The sequence below is a fragment of the Trachypithecus francoisi genome, unplaced genomic scaffold, assembly GCF_009764315.1.
Source record: "Trachypithecus francoisi isolate TF-2019V2 unplaced genomic scaffold, Tfra_2.0 Lachesis_group7, whole genome shotgun sequence".
Classification (NCBI taxonomy): domain Eukaryota; kingdom Metazoa; phylum Chordata; class Mammalia; order Primates; family Cercopithecidae; genus Trachypithecus; species Trachypithecus francoisi.
Window position 1 is genome coordinate 26,742,536 of NW_022681472.1, and position 18,029 is coordinate 26,760,564.

Below are 18,029 nucleotides of genomic sequence, written 5' to 3' on the forward strand. Positions count from 1 at the left end.
ACTTCAAGCTAACCAAGAGACCATTAAGCTCCTTGAAATTACTTTTGTTATAGACCTTAAAAAGCTAAAAACATGTAACTTAAATATATTAAAATATTCATGTCCCCACCACTATCCATTGCTAGTTGGAGTGTGAAATCAGGCATTACCACGTCACTTCTCCCTGATGAGATAATTCTGGTCTTCTTAGGAGCATTATGCCAATACACTTTTTTTCTGCCAGAAAATAATTTTACTTTTTATTTGGAAGAAAACATATTTGCAATGACCAGTCCCAGGTTTGTTGAATTTCAAAAATGTAAAATAAAAGATTGGCCTGGGAGTGGTGGCTCATGCCTGTAATCCCAGTGCTTTGGGTGGCCGAGGCAGATGGGTCACCTGAGGTCAGGAGTTTGAGACCAGCCTGGCCAACATGAGGAAACCCCGTTTCTACTAAAAGTACACAAATTAGCCAGGCATGATGGCATGTATCTGTAATCCCAGCTACTTGGGATGCTGAGGCTGAATTGCTTGAACCTGGGAGGCAGAGGCTGCAGTGAGCTGAGATGGCGCCACTGCACTCCAACCTGGAAGACAGAGCAAGACCCTGTCTCAAAAATAAAATAAAATAAAAGATTGAAATGAGTAAAAAAACAATTTATTTTTTAAAATATTGTGCAAATCTAGGGCAAGTAAACAATTTCCAAAGACAGAGTAAATGAAGCTTTCATTTATACTTTTGTTAAAATCCTAATGTAAAATCAACTTTTTTAAGACTACAAGCTTAAACATTTTTCCATGATTGTTTTATATGTTTGGTTGAATTACACCTTCATTCTCTTTTCTATTTTACCTCTAGTAAGGAATAGTCCTCATGCCAAAAATAGAACCTGATATTTCAGTAACTTCATAGACTACTGGTTTTTCTTTTTCTTTTGAAATTTGGGTTTACAGAAAAAATACATCTCCTATACCCTAAAAACCTAGAGCTTTTACTATATTTGTTTGAGTAGTATTTCAGTCTCTATCAAATCAGTGTAAATAATATCAATAAAGAAAAATCTGGTTATACTGCATTGAAATTGAGTTTGGAAGTTTTTTGGTCTATATTATAACAAGCTATGACTGCCTAACATCTCACTTTTCACCACCTAATATTGGCACTTTATAACCAAGTCTTGGCACTGTTTTTTTTTTTTTCCTTTGAGACAGAGTTTCGCTCTTGTTGCCCAGGCTGGAGTGCAATGGTGTGATCTCGGCTCACCACAACCTCTGCCTCCCGGGTTCAAATGATTCTCCAGTCTCAGTCTCCCGAGTAGCAGGGATTACAGGCATGCACCACCACATCCAGCTAATTTTATATTTTTAATAGAGATGGGGTTTCCCCATGTCGGTCAGGGTTGTCTCGAACTCCCAACCTCAGGGGATCCAATCACCTTAGCCTCCCAAAGCGCTGGGATTACAGGCATGAGCCACCGCGCCCAGCCAAGTTTTGGCATTTTTAAGAAGGTACAGAGTTTTAAAACAATAGGAAATTACTGCAAATTTCTTCTTGATGTTTGCTATTAACACCTATTGACATCAATAAACGTAACAAGGTTGTACCCAGGACAAAAATATCAGTCTACTCTATCTTTAGAAACAAATAGAAACGTAGGAAAGGCATTTTTTTAACATACTAGTAAAATGTGGAATTTTTTGTGCTGCTGTCTCCTAAAGTGAAATACAATTATCAATCAGAAATAGCTTTTGAAAATAAGTATGATAATTATGCATTTCTAAAGGCGATTCTAAACTTGTCACTCAATGGGAATATTTCTACCTTAAAAAAACAGTAATGTCTTACATGTAATTTCTTCTTGAGGAAAACACTTTAAATTGCAAAAATATTTTGTATTTTATCCTTAAGTGTAAAATAAATTTTTCACTAAGGAACAGAAAAAATAAAGCATATTTAATAACTTTATTGCACTGGAAGTTGCCAATTCGTCTTTGAGTAGTTTCATTGCAGATGAAAAGAAATCAAAATACAGGACAGATGTTGAACAAACCGCATTTAAGTTCTGTCACACACTGGCATTTTTCAAGTGATTTTGGCTCATCTATTAAATAAGGTGCATTTTGCTTGATTTTGAAAAGGGAAACATCAGGAAATATTTAAAGGCCAATTGCTGCCAATTAACTTTGATCAGTAAAAGTTCTATTTGAATCTTTCAGATTCTTCTCCTGTCTGAAATAACATACATTTATAAATCTAACAAAACAACTACTTGATGATTAATGCCTGTTGGCAGCCCTACCACAAGCTTGCTTAACAGCGGGATTTAAATAAACAACTGTATCTATTAAGAAGAGAATGAAATGTAGTTATGGTCATGTTTTCTCATAATGGAGATATGAAAAACAATATTCTCTATTCTTAAGAATGCTGCTCACCAAGACCATTGTGTTTGTCAGTGCCCATAAAAGTTTAGCTAGCCATCTTATAAGAGTCTGCCCTGAAATCATAATGGACCAATAAAATTAACAGCAGTGTGACACAAGCAATCCTGGCAACCCAAACAGCAAGGGCCAGACTAAAACATTTTCCTACCAATTGGATCAGCCAGAAAGTAAAGCATCAGACCTAATACAATAAGAGTTTGACATAACATATGCGAGTGTTATGAATTCTGTTGGACATATCTTAGTGGTGATTATGTAACTGAGAAATACGTAGCTTCTGATAATCAACAAAGTTTAAGATTCTTGATATCAAATTTTAATCTTTACTATTGGTCATGTAGGATCTAACTCTGAAAATCAACAGCCAAAGTAAAGCAAAACAGAAATTCCATGAAGGCAAAACACATTGCCATATAACCAACAAACCTCTGTCTCACTATTCCAATTACATATTTAAAAAATAATATCCCATCATTATTTTAAAACCAATCACCTATTTTCAGACATGCAAAAATATGTATTAAAAATTTGAACTTACTTCTAAGTCATTAAAAAATAAATGTGTGTCTGCCAAGTTGAAAATCATTTCTTCCATTCGCAGTCCAAGGGAAACTGAAGTGGGTGGATCCTAAGAGAAGAATATGACAGGTCAAGAACATGTATACTTCAGGTTATATGAAATAGAGTGTCTCATTAAGAGGAAGCAGGCACTGGGGGAGAGGCTGAAAGCAAGAGACACAGAGAGAGACTTGGGCAATGGCTGCTTATTTTAGTGTGCGTGACTTATTCTGTGGGCAAACTTCAGGGACTTATTTTACAAAAAGATCCCCAAATGTTGTTGGTGCTTTAAATACTGAAGAAAAAACTCATTTACCTTTGAAAAATATAAAATCTAGGGTTACTTAGACATATAAAATAAAGGAAATTAAACTTTATATGTCTATTTCAGGAGCAAAAAATTCAGTGAATCAAGAAACCACTGCTTATGTTATGCCACAATCCATTAAGAGCATCTAAGTGCCCTGTCACAAATATCAGAAAATAGATACACTATAGCAAGCTTGCCCAACCTGCAGCCTGCATGCAGCCCAGTATGGCTTTGAATGCAGCCCAACACAAATTCATAAACTTTTCTTAAAACACTATGTTTTAAGTGATTTTTTTTTCTTTTCAGCTCATCAGCTATCATTAGTGTTAGTGTATTTTATGTGTTGCCTCAAACAATTCTTCTTCCAGTGTGGCTTCCAAGGAAGCCAAAAGACTGGACAGCCCTGCACTATAGGTTAATTTCAGAAGGATAATAGATAGTAATTTTACTCCAGACAACTCTGTCATTATTTGTATTTATTCAACCTGTCAATTTTAAGCTATACTCAAAGCAGGAAGTGATGGCCACTCTGACCCCACGAGGCACTGTCCAGCTCAGGGAGCTGATCTTAAGATTCATATGACACTGTCCGGGCATCAAACAGCCCGAGCCATACTCAGAGGGCAGTGCTACATTCCACAGCACACAGTGGCTTCTATCTAAAACTTCAAGTGTTGGACACTAGCAGCGACTAGTCAGCCTCTCCCTACAAGCCAGATCCTGATGGTATCTACTGGCATTGAGATGAACTTGAGGGATATGCAGGTATTTGCAGTTTTTATCCTGTATTTACTGTCTATCAAATCCAAGAAGCAACATGATTCATGGCTGAAGATCCTGTATACTAAGTGATGAAAGATAACATTTCCAGGAAGTATACAAGGTTATAAAATGAGATTTTGAAGGGTTTATTGGCATTCTATTAATAATACCAACTTTCGTCTGTATGCCATTTTCAATTTTTCCAAAGAACAATAATTTATGATATACTATTTTATTGTCACAGCAAACCTTTGGAATAAGTATGGAATCTCCTTGCATCATCATGTAACCAGGGGGATTGTAAGTAGAGAAACTGCCTTCAGGCAAGCCCCACTGGGCAGGTGTGCCAGTGTCATGACATGTGTGTCATGTGCCTTTGAGTCTTAGACTCAAGAACATACAATCCGAAGAAAAGACTCTTATGATTCAATACTGCCCAATGTACACTATCTACCTTGTTTTCTGAACACACTGACTTCATTTCCAACATTGAGACGTGCCTGTGTGTTACCTCTACTCTTTAACTTCTGTCATGCCTGTAAGTTTGGGAAGTGGCAAGAAGTGATGGGAGAGGAGGTCTAGACTCCTGCCTTTGCTTTCCCACTTAGGTGTCATCCTCTCATCGAGCCTAGTTTGTTCACCTAATAAATCCAAGAGCAAGATGGCAAACACAATATTCTCACATAGACTAATAAAAAACATCTAGTCTTTCATTTGTCAGAATCGTACATGTTTGTACACTTAGGAGAGAGCAGGGGCTGGAAAGGGTGGGGGATGGGAGCGGAGCCTCACTGGGCACCAGCCAGGGGCCTATCTGCTGTAGCCTGGGGGTCAACCCAACCCAATCTGGCTATTCCTCCAGCACCACCCACCCCTAGCACTGCCCACACCCCTCCAGCACCTCCCACACCCCTCCAGCACTTCCCACCCTCTTGGCACCACCCACACCCTTCCAGCACCTGCCACATCCCTCCAGTACTTCCCACGCTCTTGGCACTGCCCACATTCCTTCAACACCTCCCACATCTCTCCAGTACTTCCCACTGTCTTGGCACCACCTGCATCCCTCCAGCACCTCCTACATCCCTCCAGTACCTCCCACATTCCTCCAGCACCTCCCATCCTCTTGGCACAGCCCACATCCCTCTAGCACTTCTCACCCCCTTAGCACTACTCACACCCATCCAGCACTACCCATATCCCTACAGTACCTCCCACCCCCTTAAGCACTGCCCCCACCTCTCCAGCATGGCCCAAGTTCTACCTTCCAGCAGCCCTAGAGGAGGAACAGAGTACGTGAAATACGGCAGGATGGTGTAATTCACTCACCTCAGTTCCTCTCCTGCCTGTGCCTTTTCTGCCAGCTGACTGAAAGTGGAAGGGAGACAGAGGACACAGTATTGCCAAACTTCAGGGGTTAGATCGGCAAAGGGGAAAAGCAAACACCCCAGGGTTGATAAGAAGGCGGAGAGGAAATAAAGACGCAGAGGCTGAGTGTCCAAGAGTTCTGCTGGGAGGCACAAAGGAAAACGATTCCCTCAAATTTTGTGTGTGATGATTCATACTCCTTAGCATTCTTAAATTGTCCCTTTTTAATACACCTGAAATCTATGAAATTTCATAGGTTTTAGAAGAATTAAATACAGTTTACAAATTACTGTAAAGAAAAACTCATTTGCTCTTGGATTTATAAGAAATTGTTCACTCACAAGGAGTTTAAGTATCAGTAGGCATGCTGGGAAAAGCAAATGCTCAAATAGACCCTACAGCTGAATTAACCTGTAGGGGAAGCTCAAACAGATGTGTCTAAAACAAAACACCTGACAAAGGTGTTTATTCCCTCTAGCTCAGGCCAATAAAAATACCCTGACTTGTCTCATAACCATGTCAATGAATCTTTTTATGTGGCAAGGATGGAGTCTGACCACATTTATTTAATTGCCAATTCTAAAATTTATGTGCCATAGTATTGTTACTTTTGAAAAAGTATTCTTTCTCCTTGATATGGTTGCTTATTTATATGACCATTGAAAGAATTACTCTATTGTTCGTTAATATATAGCATACTTTAACTTTTCTTCATAAATTACAGTAATGACTTGCTAGTCAGAATACTAATAAATTTTAAAGGCTTGTTCAGTCTAGTGGTAAAATACAACACAGATGTTGGTCTTATTTACCTCTTAATGTTATTCTCTTTTGTTATTAGCTGTCATTCCTCAACAGTTTTTATACCTGCCACTCCAAGAATTGTTTTGAAACATTTACTACACCAAGAGAACAGTTTGGCAGCTAAGTGGAATGAGATAATTTTAGAATAGGAAGGGGGTTCTAGCTGACAGCTGTGTTTTTCAGACATCTTTGAACCACAATGCACAGTAAAAAACAAAATTAACATTGAGATCTAAGAATCTCTCTTATGTGCATGCACACACAGCTGAAATATGTTTGCCAAAGCAAGATATTGTTCACTGTGTGGATATACTGTGACACTGTCCATTTCACAGCCCTGTCCCAATCTACAGTTTGAAAGGCAGACCTCTAGAAAACACCTACTCTTTGACTTTAGAAACAGGCGCACTGAGTTCCTAGAGGGTTGTGATTTGTGTGTAATGATCCAGCAAGCAGAGTGCAAAGCCATCTCAGCCTAAGTGTTTTACCCAAGAGGAAACTAGCAGAAGGACAGATAGATAATTCTGCTCATGGAATTGCTTACATATTCTAGCAACTGGAGTTCTCACGTCGAGGTTAGATTTTATTTTCCTATTACAATAGCTAATATGTTAACACTTAAAATTTCTAAACACGTCTCATACAAGTACAAGTCAAATGTGAAAAAAGCTAACATTGAACAGTTAATAAATAACTCGTGGCTTGATGGCTTATTTTGGCATATTAAGAACAAGGAAGAAAACACATTCTTAAACCAAAACTGAGATGTTAAAATTACCAGGTCTTTGGTTTAATCTTACTATTTTTATAATACATAATTTTCTTGCAATAACAAATTCCAGAGCTGCAGTTCTAAAAGGGCTTCTTCTAAAGCACCATTTTTTATTATATCACTTTCAAAAAATTATTTAGAGCTTAGCCTCCACCTCAAAGTAACATCTCATTTTAAGTCAATCTCATTGCCAAATGTTCTCATTCTTTTCAAAGCATGGCCCTTCTGTGGCATGTGCCACTGCTGTTTACTCTCTTCTTGACATTTCTCCTCTATGACAGCAATCTTTTATGGGCATTTTCCTAGAATCTATGTATACATCATCTGCTTGTTAAATGTCTGTATCAGTCCATTCATGCTGCTCATAAAGACATACCCAAGATTGGGTCATTTATAAAGAAAGGAGGTTTAAGTAACTCACAGTACAGCATGGCTGGGGAGGCCTCAGGAAACCTATAATCATGGCAGAAGGGGAAGCAAACACATCCTTCTTTAAATGGTGGCAGCAAGGAGAAGTGCAGAGTAAATGCAGGGAAAAGCCCCTTACAACACCATTAGATCTCGTGAGAACTCACTGTCATGAGAACAGCATGGAGGTAACCATCCCCATGATTCAATTATCTCCCACTGGGTCCCTCCTATGACACATGGGAATTATGGGAGCTATAATTCAAAATGAGATTTGAGTGGGGACACAGCCAAACCATATCAATGGCGTTGGTTCCTAGAACTTTATTCTTATCCTTCCATCTCTCATTCTATTCAGATCACCTTGTGGACTCGAGCACACTGATGGCTTCAACCACCACCCACTCCCCTCTATCAGATCTTAGATCTCAACTGGAGGCTCATGTATCAATTACTTATTGGTCATTTCTACTTAGATGTCCCATAAAGCACCTGAAACTCAATGTGTGGCAAGTTGGATTCATCACACTTCCTCTGGAAACCTACTGTATTCATTCTTTAGAGGAATGGCATACCAACCCAGACCTTGGCATTTTCCTAGTCACCTCTTTTTAGCTCCACATTGAATCAATTTCAACATCCTGTTACTTGGACCTGGAATTCCAGCCTTTCTTATTGTCATTGCCATTGTTCTTTGCTTTCCGTTTTTTTTTTTTTTTTTTTTTTCCCCTTAGCCTTGTGTCTTTTGTGGATATTTGGTATGGTCTCCTTCACTGGGGTCTATTTCTAGGTTGTTGCTACCCTCATTCCAGCCTCCACCTCCTTCAAAAAATATCCAAATGCTTTAATGAGTGCAAAAGACCTGTACATGTCTAACTTTTGCTTATATATACAAGGTAGCCTGTTTCTGATTTTTCAAACTGTTGTCTTGATCATGAAATCCTTTCCTCAAAACACAACTAGGCAGAGGCCTAAACTGGGGCAAAGGATCTGTCCACACAGGTTCATAAACCGTGGTCTCAGATGGAGCCTGTACACTCACATCTCCATCCCTGCAGGCAGTGCTCCCCGCCGGGCGCCTTTCCCAGTTCTGCAGCTCCACCTCCCTGATTCTTGCTGCCTGGGCTCTGCGGTTGCTGGTACCACAGCTCTATGTGTTCTTGTCTTGGCAGGCCAGAGATTTATCCCTGTATCTTCCTCCTTCCGTTTTTTAGATTCAGAGTTATGATTTTCTTTCTTTTTAGTTTTAGTATGAAACTCTTATTTGCAGAATCAAAAAGAGGGTATCAATCCTCTGAAAAAACATAATGGGAGGCTTTGTTTCTATTTCGTGTAGAATGTTTTGTTCAATTAGATTTTTCTCTTTACAGCCTTTAAACAACATTTTAAGCTTTAGGCTATGATTCCTTGGTTTTTCCTATTCCTATATACTTATCTCTATATCGTTGGTACCCAACACAATGCATGTCATAAAAGGTTTCCCAAAATTTGGTGGAGGAATAAATGAATGAAAAGCAATAAATAGAGAATATTTCAAATAATTCCAGTGAAGAAAAGAAGAAAATACTAAATTTTACCTGTCATTAGCTGTTAGTGCTGTCAGTGAAAAAAAAAAAATTCCTAATTATCTGGCCTAGGGAAAAAAAAAGGGCACTTGAATCTCAAAATCTCATTCGATCTACATAATACAGTATTAAACATTAAACATGTTCACTAGTAAATGCTATTTACCTGATTAAGAAAGAGACCATTCTTAGAACAGCTGCATAGGTAGCCTTACTTTTCTATTTAACAAAGTGGATAATATTAGCATAAGGTCAGCATAACATTTATTTTGTAAACTCAGTAGTGGTATGTATTATACCATTTTGTAAAATACGTTCTTATGTGCCCTGAAATTTATTTCTCTGGTAAAAATTGAATAGTACAGTGAAGGGGCTCAAAAGGAAAAAAATACACTTAACTGTTTTATCAATTTTCTTGTTTAATGAAGAAATTGTACATTTACTACAGTTCTTATGTATAGGAAATTCTTCTAGTGGAAACCTTAAGTTGTTCTTTACCCAAACGAAACTCAATACACAACATCTAACTTCATGCCCACACACAGGAATGAAATCTAACCCTGTTCCTAAATTATTTGGATATGATATTAAGTTGCAAATGTCTACTTAAAGTCACTAAAGTGAAGGAACTTGTTGTCATTCTAGGCTACCCATGGCTGTTTTCAGTACATCAAAGGCAAATTATGTCTACTAATTCAAAGTAACATTATGTAGAAAAAGTAAATTATGATGTAATTGGCTGAGTGTCTGTAGAACCAGGAATAAAACAATTGTTTTGCCTTCATCCTCTGTCAAGTGGTCTTTAATTATTCCATTGCCTCAAGATCTCTTTCTCTTTTTTTCTACAACACAGAACTGCTCATGGAGACTAAAATTTTCATCATATACCCAAATCACCAGCATCAACCCTGGTCCACTGTTGTTCCTTGAATTGTTTACTGTTTTTTTTAACCCTTATCACAGCTATCTCACTAGATCTTGATTAAAATGTTAAAAAGGAAAAAATTCTGGACAAAAGCAGTGCACAGAAATACTGAAATGCCATTAAATACACAGTCTCTAGAGAGATTAATGTCTGTCAACTTTGAATTCAAATGCTGAAAATCTGTAATTGGGTTTGAAGTAAATAAAAGGAAGGGGTATAGAAATGCATATGGGTACTAGATCATCAGAGGACTAGGATATTTCCTCTTGGGGCCCTGCTTTGTTTCATCGATGAGCTAGGGCATGTGATAAACTTCAAGTATCATTAAAAATGCACTTTTTAGTAGGCACAATACATATAGCACTTCAGAGTTTTGAATTTACCAAGATTCTCACACACACCAGATGAAGGCATTGTTGCTTCTGCAAGGCTAAGTCATTTGCTTCCAACAATGCCTTCATCTGTGTATGTGAGAATCAGTAAATTCAAATTTCTGAAGTGCTATATGTATTGTGCCTACTAAAAAGTAAACGTATTCCTTTACAACAACGCAAAACGGACTAATATACTCAATCTCTGCAGCACTACCTTAAAGGAATCATACATTCAAACTAGACTTTCACCGTACTTACTCCTCAAGGCACTTTCAATAGAATGTTCATACAATTCCTCATACCAATTATTTTTGAAGTGACCATATTTTTAAGAGCTCAGTCATCAGTAAAGCTAATTTGGGTGGAAGTTAAACTAGACGATGCAACATGACCACTCCCAGAAGGGGCTGCCACTGGTTCTTCCAAAAGATGTCAACCAAGCTTCATAGTACAGAGCTGGTTCTTATCACTGGGAAAGATGACCCAACTCTGGCAAGGTGTACTATACTCTGAAGGTCTAGGAACTAAGGGGAAAGTAGAATCATTCAGATGGGATCTGAGCAATGCACTGGTTCAACTGACACCTAGAAATGTTCTTCAAAAAAATCAGTTACTTGCATAGCCATGTCATGTGATTGCTTTAAGTTAGTCACATATACCTTTCTGCTTATACTATTTAATCATTAAATGGTGACAATTTGTGAACAGGTACTTAAGCTTAGCTCAAATCCAATCAATTAACAAATGACTGGGGGGAATAGGTCTTGACAACATCTTGACCCTGACCAAGTTTATCAACAAATGTATGCCAGTAATACATGGTTATAAACAGGAATTCTTGACGTAGAGTCCAAATTTAATATGCCTTCAATGTAAAGTCCCTGAAATTTTTCAGCGATCATAAAATGATCCAATACTCTAGCATTTCAGGAATCACATAATATTTTAGAAAGTTTTTGTCTGTGATCGAGTCGAAGGATAAATTTGTGAAAGCACTTTAAGAATATCAAATTAACATAAAATATCAGCTACCATAATAATAAAGAGAAGTAGAGTCTTCCAGTATCAGTTCTGGAGTATCTGTATCAAGCATCTGGTATTCTGTCTGCTCAGGGTAAAGTGCATGTGATTTGGACTGTGCCCACTCCAGGAAGAAGATAAAGAGTTTAAAATTTGGGGGGATTATTTAAAAAATAAAAAGGATCCTTCTCCCACAAACAGATACTTTGGTTGTATCATCAAACTGATTATAGGACAAAGGTGGCCTATTCCTTGGCTCTCTGATGTGAGTACAGCATTATTTCTTTAAATAGTTGATTACATCCCAGTCAAAATTAGCATGTTAGAATGTATATAAATCTCTAATAAATATTTATTCTTACACTGAGACAAAGAAACTACCTGTAGAGCAAATGTTTAAGGCGAGACTTAAGCCTCAAGTAGGATAGCTGGAATCTGCCTTTAAAATTAGCCACCAAGCATACCTATAGACTAATCATGTTAGTTCACTGATCTTATCAGTTAGTTCTCTGACTTGAAACTAGGCTGGTAGATTGAACTTCACCACACTATTGAAAAGATAACAAAGGAATGTGGTACCTGCCATGTGACTCAGCATGAGTCACTCAGGACACCTATTGTCCACTAAAGGTAACCAATAAGCCTTAATCAAAAATATGCAATAGTATTTTAGAGCTATTCAAGAAGAGGAGATACTTGAAAAAATATCAAAATTCAGCAAGTGGTTTAGTTTCATCTCAAAACTTCGCCTCAGCAAAAATAGCCCTGAGCTAATTATCTGCAACAGGAACTGTCAGTCTTTTTTTTCTGTCAGCAAGTCTACATATATTTGATTCAGCTCAATTAAGGATCTATGGTTTATAAAACTTCCAAACTCTTGAATTTTCTTCTTCTTAGTCAACCTCCTAAGAGCTAAGATGAAAGAATGTACAGCACAAGTAAAAACATTCTGTAATGGCCTGCTGAAGGAGCTTCTCCAACTGGAATACTGAAGTTTTAAAAACAACAACTAGACGCTCAAGAAGGATATACCTCATCTATAAAGTCTTTACCAAAAAAAAAAAAAAAAAAAGGAAACTGAATCTAACTAAGCAAGCTCCTAGATTTAGCTATCAGATTGTAGGAAATACAGAAGACAAAGAAACATGTTAAATAATACAATAGGGTTGCTGTTAAGAAAACCCAGACTCCCAGGAACTCTATAGGACAGACAATCTAGTTACTTCAATAGAAATACACAAGGTTTAAAAAAAGGGATTGAGTGAGAATCTACAGATTAAAGACACTTAGGAGACATATAATAAACTGTAAAGTAAATAAACAAAACTACTGGAGAAAAACACTTTATAAACTAGAAAGAAAAGGAAACTACCCAATAAAATAAAGCTCATATATGAAAAGCCCACAACCAACATCATACTCAATGGTAAATGTCTGAAAGTCTTTCCTCTAAGATCAGGAACAAGACAACAAGTCTGCTTTTGCCACTTCTATGTAACAAAACATAGAAGTTCTAGCCAGAAGTATTAGGCAAGAATAACAAATAAAAGGCGTCAAAGTTGTAAAAGAAGAAGTAAAATGATATCTGTTTACAATGACAGAATTTTGTATGTAGAAAGTCCCAAAGACCAACCCCACACACACACACACACACACACACACACACACAGTCCGTTAGAACTAATGAATACATTCAGTATAGTTGCAGGATGAAAAAACAACACACAAAAATCAGTTGTGTTTCTATACACCAGCAACGACTAAGCCAGGAAAGAAATTAAGAAAATGATTCCATTTACAATAGCAGAAATGAAAGGAATCAAATACTTAGGAATAAACTAAGGAGGGAAAACACTTGTACACTGAAAATTTTTAAAAAATTATTGCTAAAAACATTAAAGAAGATACAAATAAATGGAAAGACATCCCATGTTCATGGATGAAAGATGTAGTGTTAAGATGTCAATACTATCCAAAGTGATTTACAGATTTAATGCAATCCCTATCAAATCCCCAATAGTATTTTTTTTTTTTTTTGCAGAAACAGAAAATTCCATTTTGAAATTTATATGAAATCTCAAGGGATCTTGAAGATCCAAAACAATTTTTAAAAATAACAAACTTGGAAGTGTTACACTTGCCAATTTCAAAACTTATTACAAAGACACAGTAATCAAAACAATGTGGTTCTGGCAAAAATACAGATGTACAGACCAATGGAATATAGAGAGACCAGAAATAAACCCTCATATGTATGATCAGATGATTTTCCATAAGGGTGCCAAGACCATTCAATGAGGAAATGAAAGTCTTTTCAACAAACAATGCTGGGGAAACTGGATATCTACATGCAAAAATTCAAGGTAAATCCTTACCTTACACCATATGCAAAAATTAACTCAAAATAGATCAAAAACCTAAATGAAAGACCTAAAATATAAAATTTTATGGGAAAAGCTTCATGACATTGGATTTCTCAATGACTTTTTGGATTGACACCTAAAGCAAAGGCAATAACCAAAAAAATAAATTCAAAATATCAAAATGAAAAATTTATATAATCAAAGGAAACAACAGTGAAAAGGCAGCCTACAGAATGGGAGAAAATAATTGAAAATCATATATTTAATAAGGGGTCAATATCTAGAATATGTAAACACCTCCTATGACTCGGTAATAAAAAAAAATCCTGATTTAAAAAATGGGAAAAGGATAATCTCTAAAGAAGTTATACAAATGGTCAAAAAGCACATGAAATATGCTCATTATCATTATTCATGAGGGAAATGTGAACCCAAACCACTCTGAGTTATTATCCCACAGCCATTAGAATGGCTACTATCAGAAAACAAAAAACAGAAAATAATAAATGTTGATGAGGATGTGGAGAAATTGGAATCCCTGTGCACAGCTGGTGGGAACATAAAATGCTATAGTTGCTAAGATAAACAGTAAAGCAGTTTCTCAAAAAATTAAGTATATAATTACTATATGATCCTGCAATCCCCTTCTGGTTATATACCCCAAAAATACTAAAAGCAGGGAAGACATTTTGCATACTCATATTCATAGCAGCATTATTTAAAACAGTCATAGGTGGAAGCAACTGAAATGTCCATTGATAGATATATAGATAAATAAAATGTGGCATATACATACAATGGAATATTATTTAACCTTAAAAAGGGAGGAAATTCTTACTTGTTATAACATGGATGAACCTTGAGGACCTTGTGCTGAGTGAAATCAGCCAGTCACAAAAAGTAAAGTACTATATGATTCCACTTATATGAGGGTACCTCCAATACACAGAGACAGAAAGAAGAATAGATGTTGCCAGGAATTGGGGGGAGGGGAGAATGGGGAGTTGTTTAATGGGTTTAGACTTTCAATTTTGAGAGATAAAAAACTTTTGGAGATTGGTTTCACAACAATGTGAATGTACTTAAAACTACTGAACTGTATACTTAAAACGGTTAAGAAGGTAAAGTTTTTTATGTGTATATCACAATTAAAAATAAAAATTGGCCAGGCACGCTGGCTCACGCCTATAATTCCAATACTTTGGGAGGCCAAGGTGGGTGGATCACCTGAGGTCAGGAGTTCAAGACCAGCCTGACCAACATGGTGCAACTCCATCTCTACTAAAAATACAAAATTAGCTGGGCGTGGTGGTGCATCCCTCTAATCCCAGCTACTTGGGAGGCTGAGGCAGGAGAATTGCCTGAACCTGGGAGATAGAGGTTGCAGTGAGCTGAGATCACACCATTGCACTCCAGCCTGGGCAACAAGAGCTAAACTCCATCTCAAAAAAATAAAATAAAATAAAATAAACAATAATTTTAAATATAACTATTGGTTAAACATTTAATGATATTACAAAATTAGTTTTAATTTCACTACATGGCTAAGGTGCTGAATACCACTTACTATTTCTATTCTAAACAATTCTTTTAGTGATTTCCTAAATACATACTTAACTCTATACAAATTCAGTAATGTGATATCTGGGATTTGTTTTGAAAAATCATCCTTGGAAAGAACCAGGAAACAGAGGGATATGATAAAGCTACAGATAAAACAAGATTGGCTAGGACTTAATATTTGTTAAAGCTGGAGTGGTTACCTTGGGTTTCGTTATACATACTATTCTATCTACTTTTCTATGTTTGCAAATTTCTATAATGAAAAGTTAAAAAAAATATATAAAAATATTCACTAAGACAAGATTGGCTGTTTTTGGTAGTGAAACTATGGATTAAAAATATTTATCCTGAAAATTTAAAACACATGCAAGCCATCCTTTTAAAATGCCAAAAACATTTTAAAGGCCATAATGCAAAAGTCTGCCAAAGTTCCTCAGCATACCACCTTTTATTGAAAAGAAGGTGCGAGGGCCTACTTGGATAATCTGTACCCAGATATAAGTAAGTATTTGGAATACACACAAGAATGTATGTCAGATGATGCTTGGCCTCTATTCACTCTATTCATTTTTACCATATGGGATGTTCTTTTCTAGGAACCCGGAGGAACTCCTCCATTTTTGAAACCACAAGATCATCTCATACATTTAGGAATAGCGGTGTTGAATTGCAATGTTGATCAGCTGCAAAGGAGAAATCCCAGTGTAATTTAAGAAGAGCAGTACCCTAGAAACATTTCATTTAAGGCCCCTGGCATTTATTTTTTGGTTGTATGGCTCCTGTGGATCCTGATTTTTTTTTTTTTTTTTTTTTCTGATTCACAATGCTAGTGTTACCATCTGACATCCTATTACTGGCTATTTCTTGCTAGTTAAATGATGTAGCTACTAGGGAATGGCTGTCATGAATAATACAGAGAGACTTGTTGCCTTCTTAGCACTGTTATTTCTTTAGAGATTCTGCAGTTTTACCCTTAGTGGATTTAGAGTGGCATTAGTTTAGAATAGTTTTACCCTAATGACAGACTATTGTTGAAGACTCATTCATCCCCTACCAACAGCCTCCTCTATTAATTTATAAGCTCCCTGAAGGCAGAAATTTTGTCTAGGCACCTACTACGTTACTGTGTATGTATTCTATAAATCATAAGAGAATGACTTTCTGAATGACTCATTAGTGTCAGGCCAGGAAACAAATGGTGTCTCAGGCAGGAGAGGGGTGTGCAGCCAGGCATGTGTTCTGGGTACTGGAGTCCATATAACCCTGGAGGTTTTGTGTGTGCAACTTGAGAAGGGTGCCATTTGGTGGTACAATTTTCTGAATTACTTCATGGATGTTTTTAATGATCATTTACCCACAGTGAAACTCATCTCTGCTAGAAGGCTAAGGTTCTGAGTACCATCTGATACTTCTCACAAATTCTTTTGATGGAGTCTTACACTTTGGGTAGTCCTAACATGGAGATCACATGGTATTAGCAGGGGATCTTACCCACTACAGAAACCATCAGGAATTTTTCTAGGTTGCCAGGAAGGAGGGACAGGGAGTACATTCTCACATACCATTTTGCTTTATTCTAGTGACCACGTTAAAATTTATGCTGCTCATTTTATTTTGTTGCCCATTTATGTGGAGAACTATTACAGTCACATTTGCACTGCTAATTCTAGTGTTTGTACATGGTATTGGATCTTAACTATCTTGTACCTAAGCACTGTGAAAACTGTTTTGAAGGGGATATGTATTTATCCTCAATTCTTTTGACCTCTTCAGAAAGTTAAATGTTTTATGATGTAGTCATGTTCATGAGGCAGTTTACAAACATTGAGGAAGGCAGAAGAGGTAAAATCTAATTTAACCAACTGGATAGCTGAAGCCAATTGTGTCACAAAGTTTCTTAGTGACCCCATTCAGAGTGCTTGAGAAAAGGACTGGAATGTGGAGTTTATAGTGCTTTTTAAAGAAAAATGTAAAGCAGTCAGGCACTATTTTACTGATAGTATTGTATAAGCACACATTATTTTTCCTATAAATTCAGCAGCTTTCTCCCTATATCAAAAAAAGCCCCTGAACTCTTGTCTATGGCCAACCAAGCCAGAGTCTTATCACATTCTTTTGGTACCACTGAGGACTTTCTACAATCAAGTTTCCCTCTCCTGCACAGCGGCCTAGAGATGTCTGCCCACCACAGTTCATGCCACATTATTACACAGATGCCAAAGAGCACCAAGAGTCACCTGTGGACACACTGGTATCTGTCCTAACTTCTCTTACTGTCATTAACCAATTCAATGAGTTCCCATTCCTGGAGCTCTCTACTGGCCCTGCACCATTTAAGCACAGTATTCTGGCAAAATGCATGAAAGAAACACGTAAGACTCATGAAAGTCCCACAATTCAGCCTGCTGGAGAAAGGTATAGAGTTATTCATTGAACTAAAACGATCGGAAAGAGGCAAGAAAAATGAACACTTCTCACTTCCTGGCTTCAAATGACAATGTAGTCTATTTTTAGTGGCAAACACCAACCCCTCACAGAATGATCTTCTTGACTCGTTATTATTTACTTTCAGTTCACAGAGTTCACGGTCTTTTGAGACTCAAAACAGAAAGTTGAAGGAAAACCTGTTGTTTATCTCTTTTGGGGCTTTTAGGATGGATCCAGAATATATTTCTGAGTATAAAAACAAAATATCTCTTCTCCTTTCTCTAGGAACATTAAAGGTAACCATTTTCTAACCATGGAAAGTATCTCTCCCTTTTACATAACTAGGTTTAAAAGATACTTCCCAAGATTTTCGTTCATTTAATAAT

At 36.9% G+C, this 18,029-nt stretch overlaps 1 protein-coding gene across 4 annotated transcripts in view; it reads right to left on the minus strand.

Moving 5' to 3' along the window:
- The window catches only part of EYA1 (EYA transcriptional coactivator and phosphatase 1), a 165,223-nt gene that overhangs the window by 45,009 nt on the left and 102,185 nt on the right, over positions 1-18,029 (minus strand). For all 4 annotated transcript variants that reach the window (XM_033202795.1, XM_033202798.1, XM_033202796.1 and 1 more), the window contains exon 12: positions 2,963-3,052. In XM_033202795.1, the coding sequence (XP_033058686.1) occupies positions 2,963-3,052 (90 nt within the window). The remainder of the gene's footprint in view (positions 1-2,962; positions 3,053-18,029) is intronic.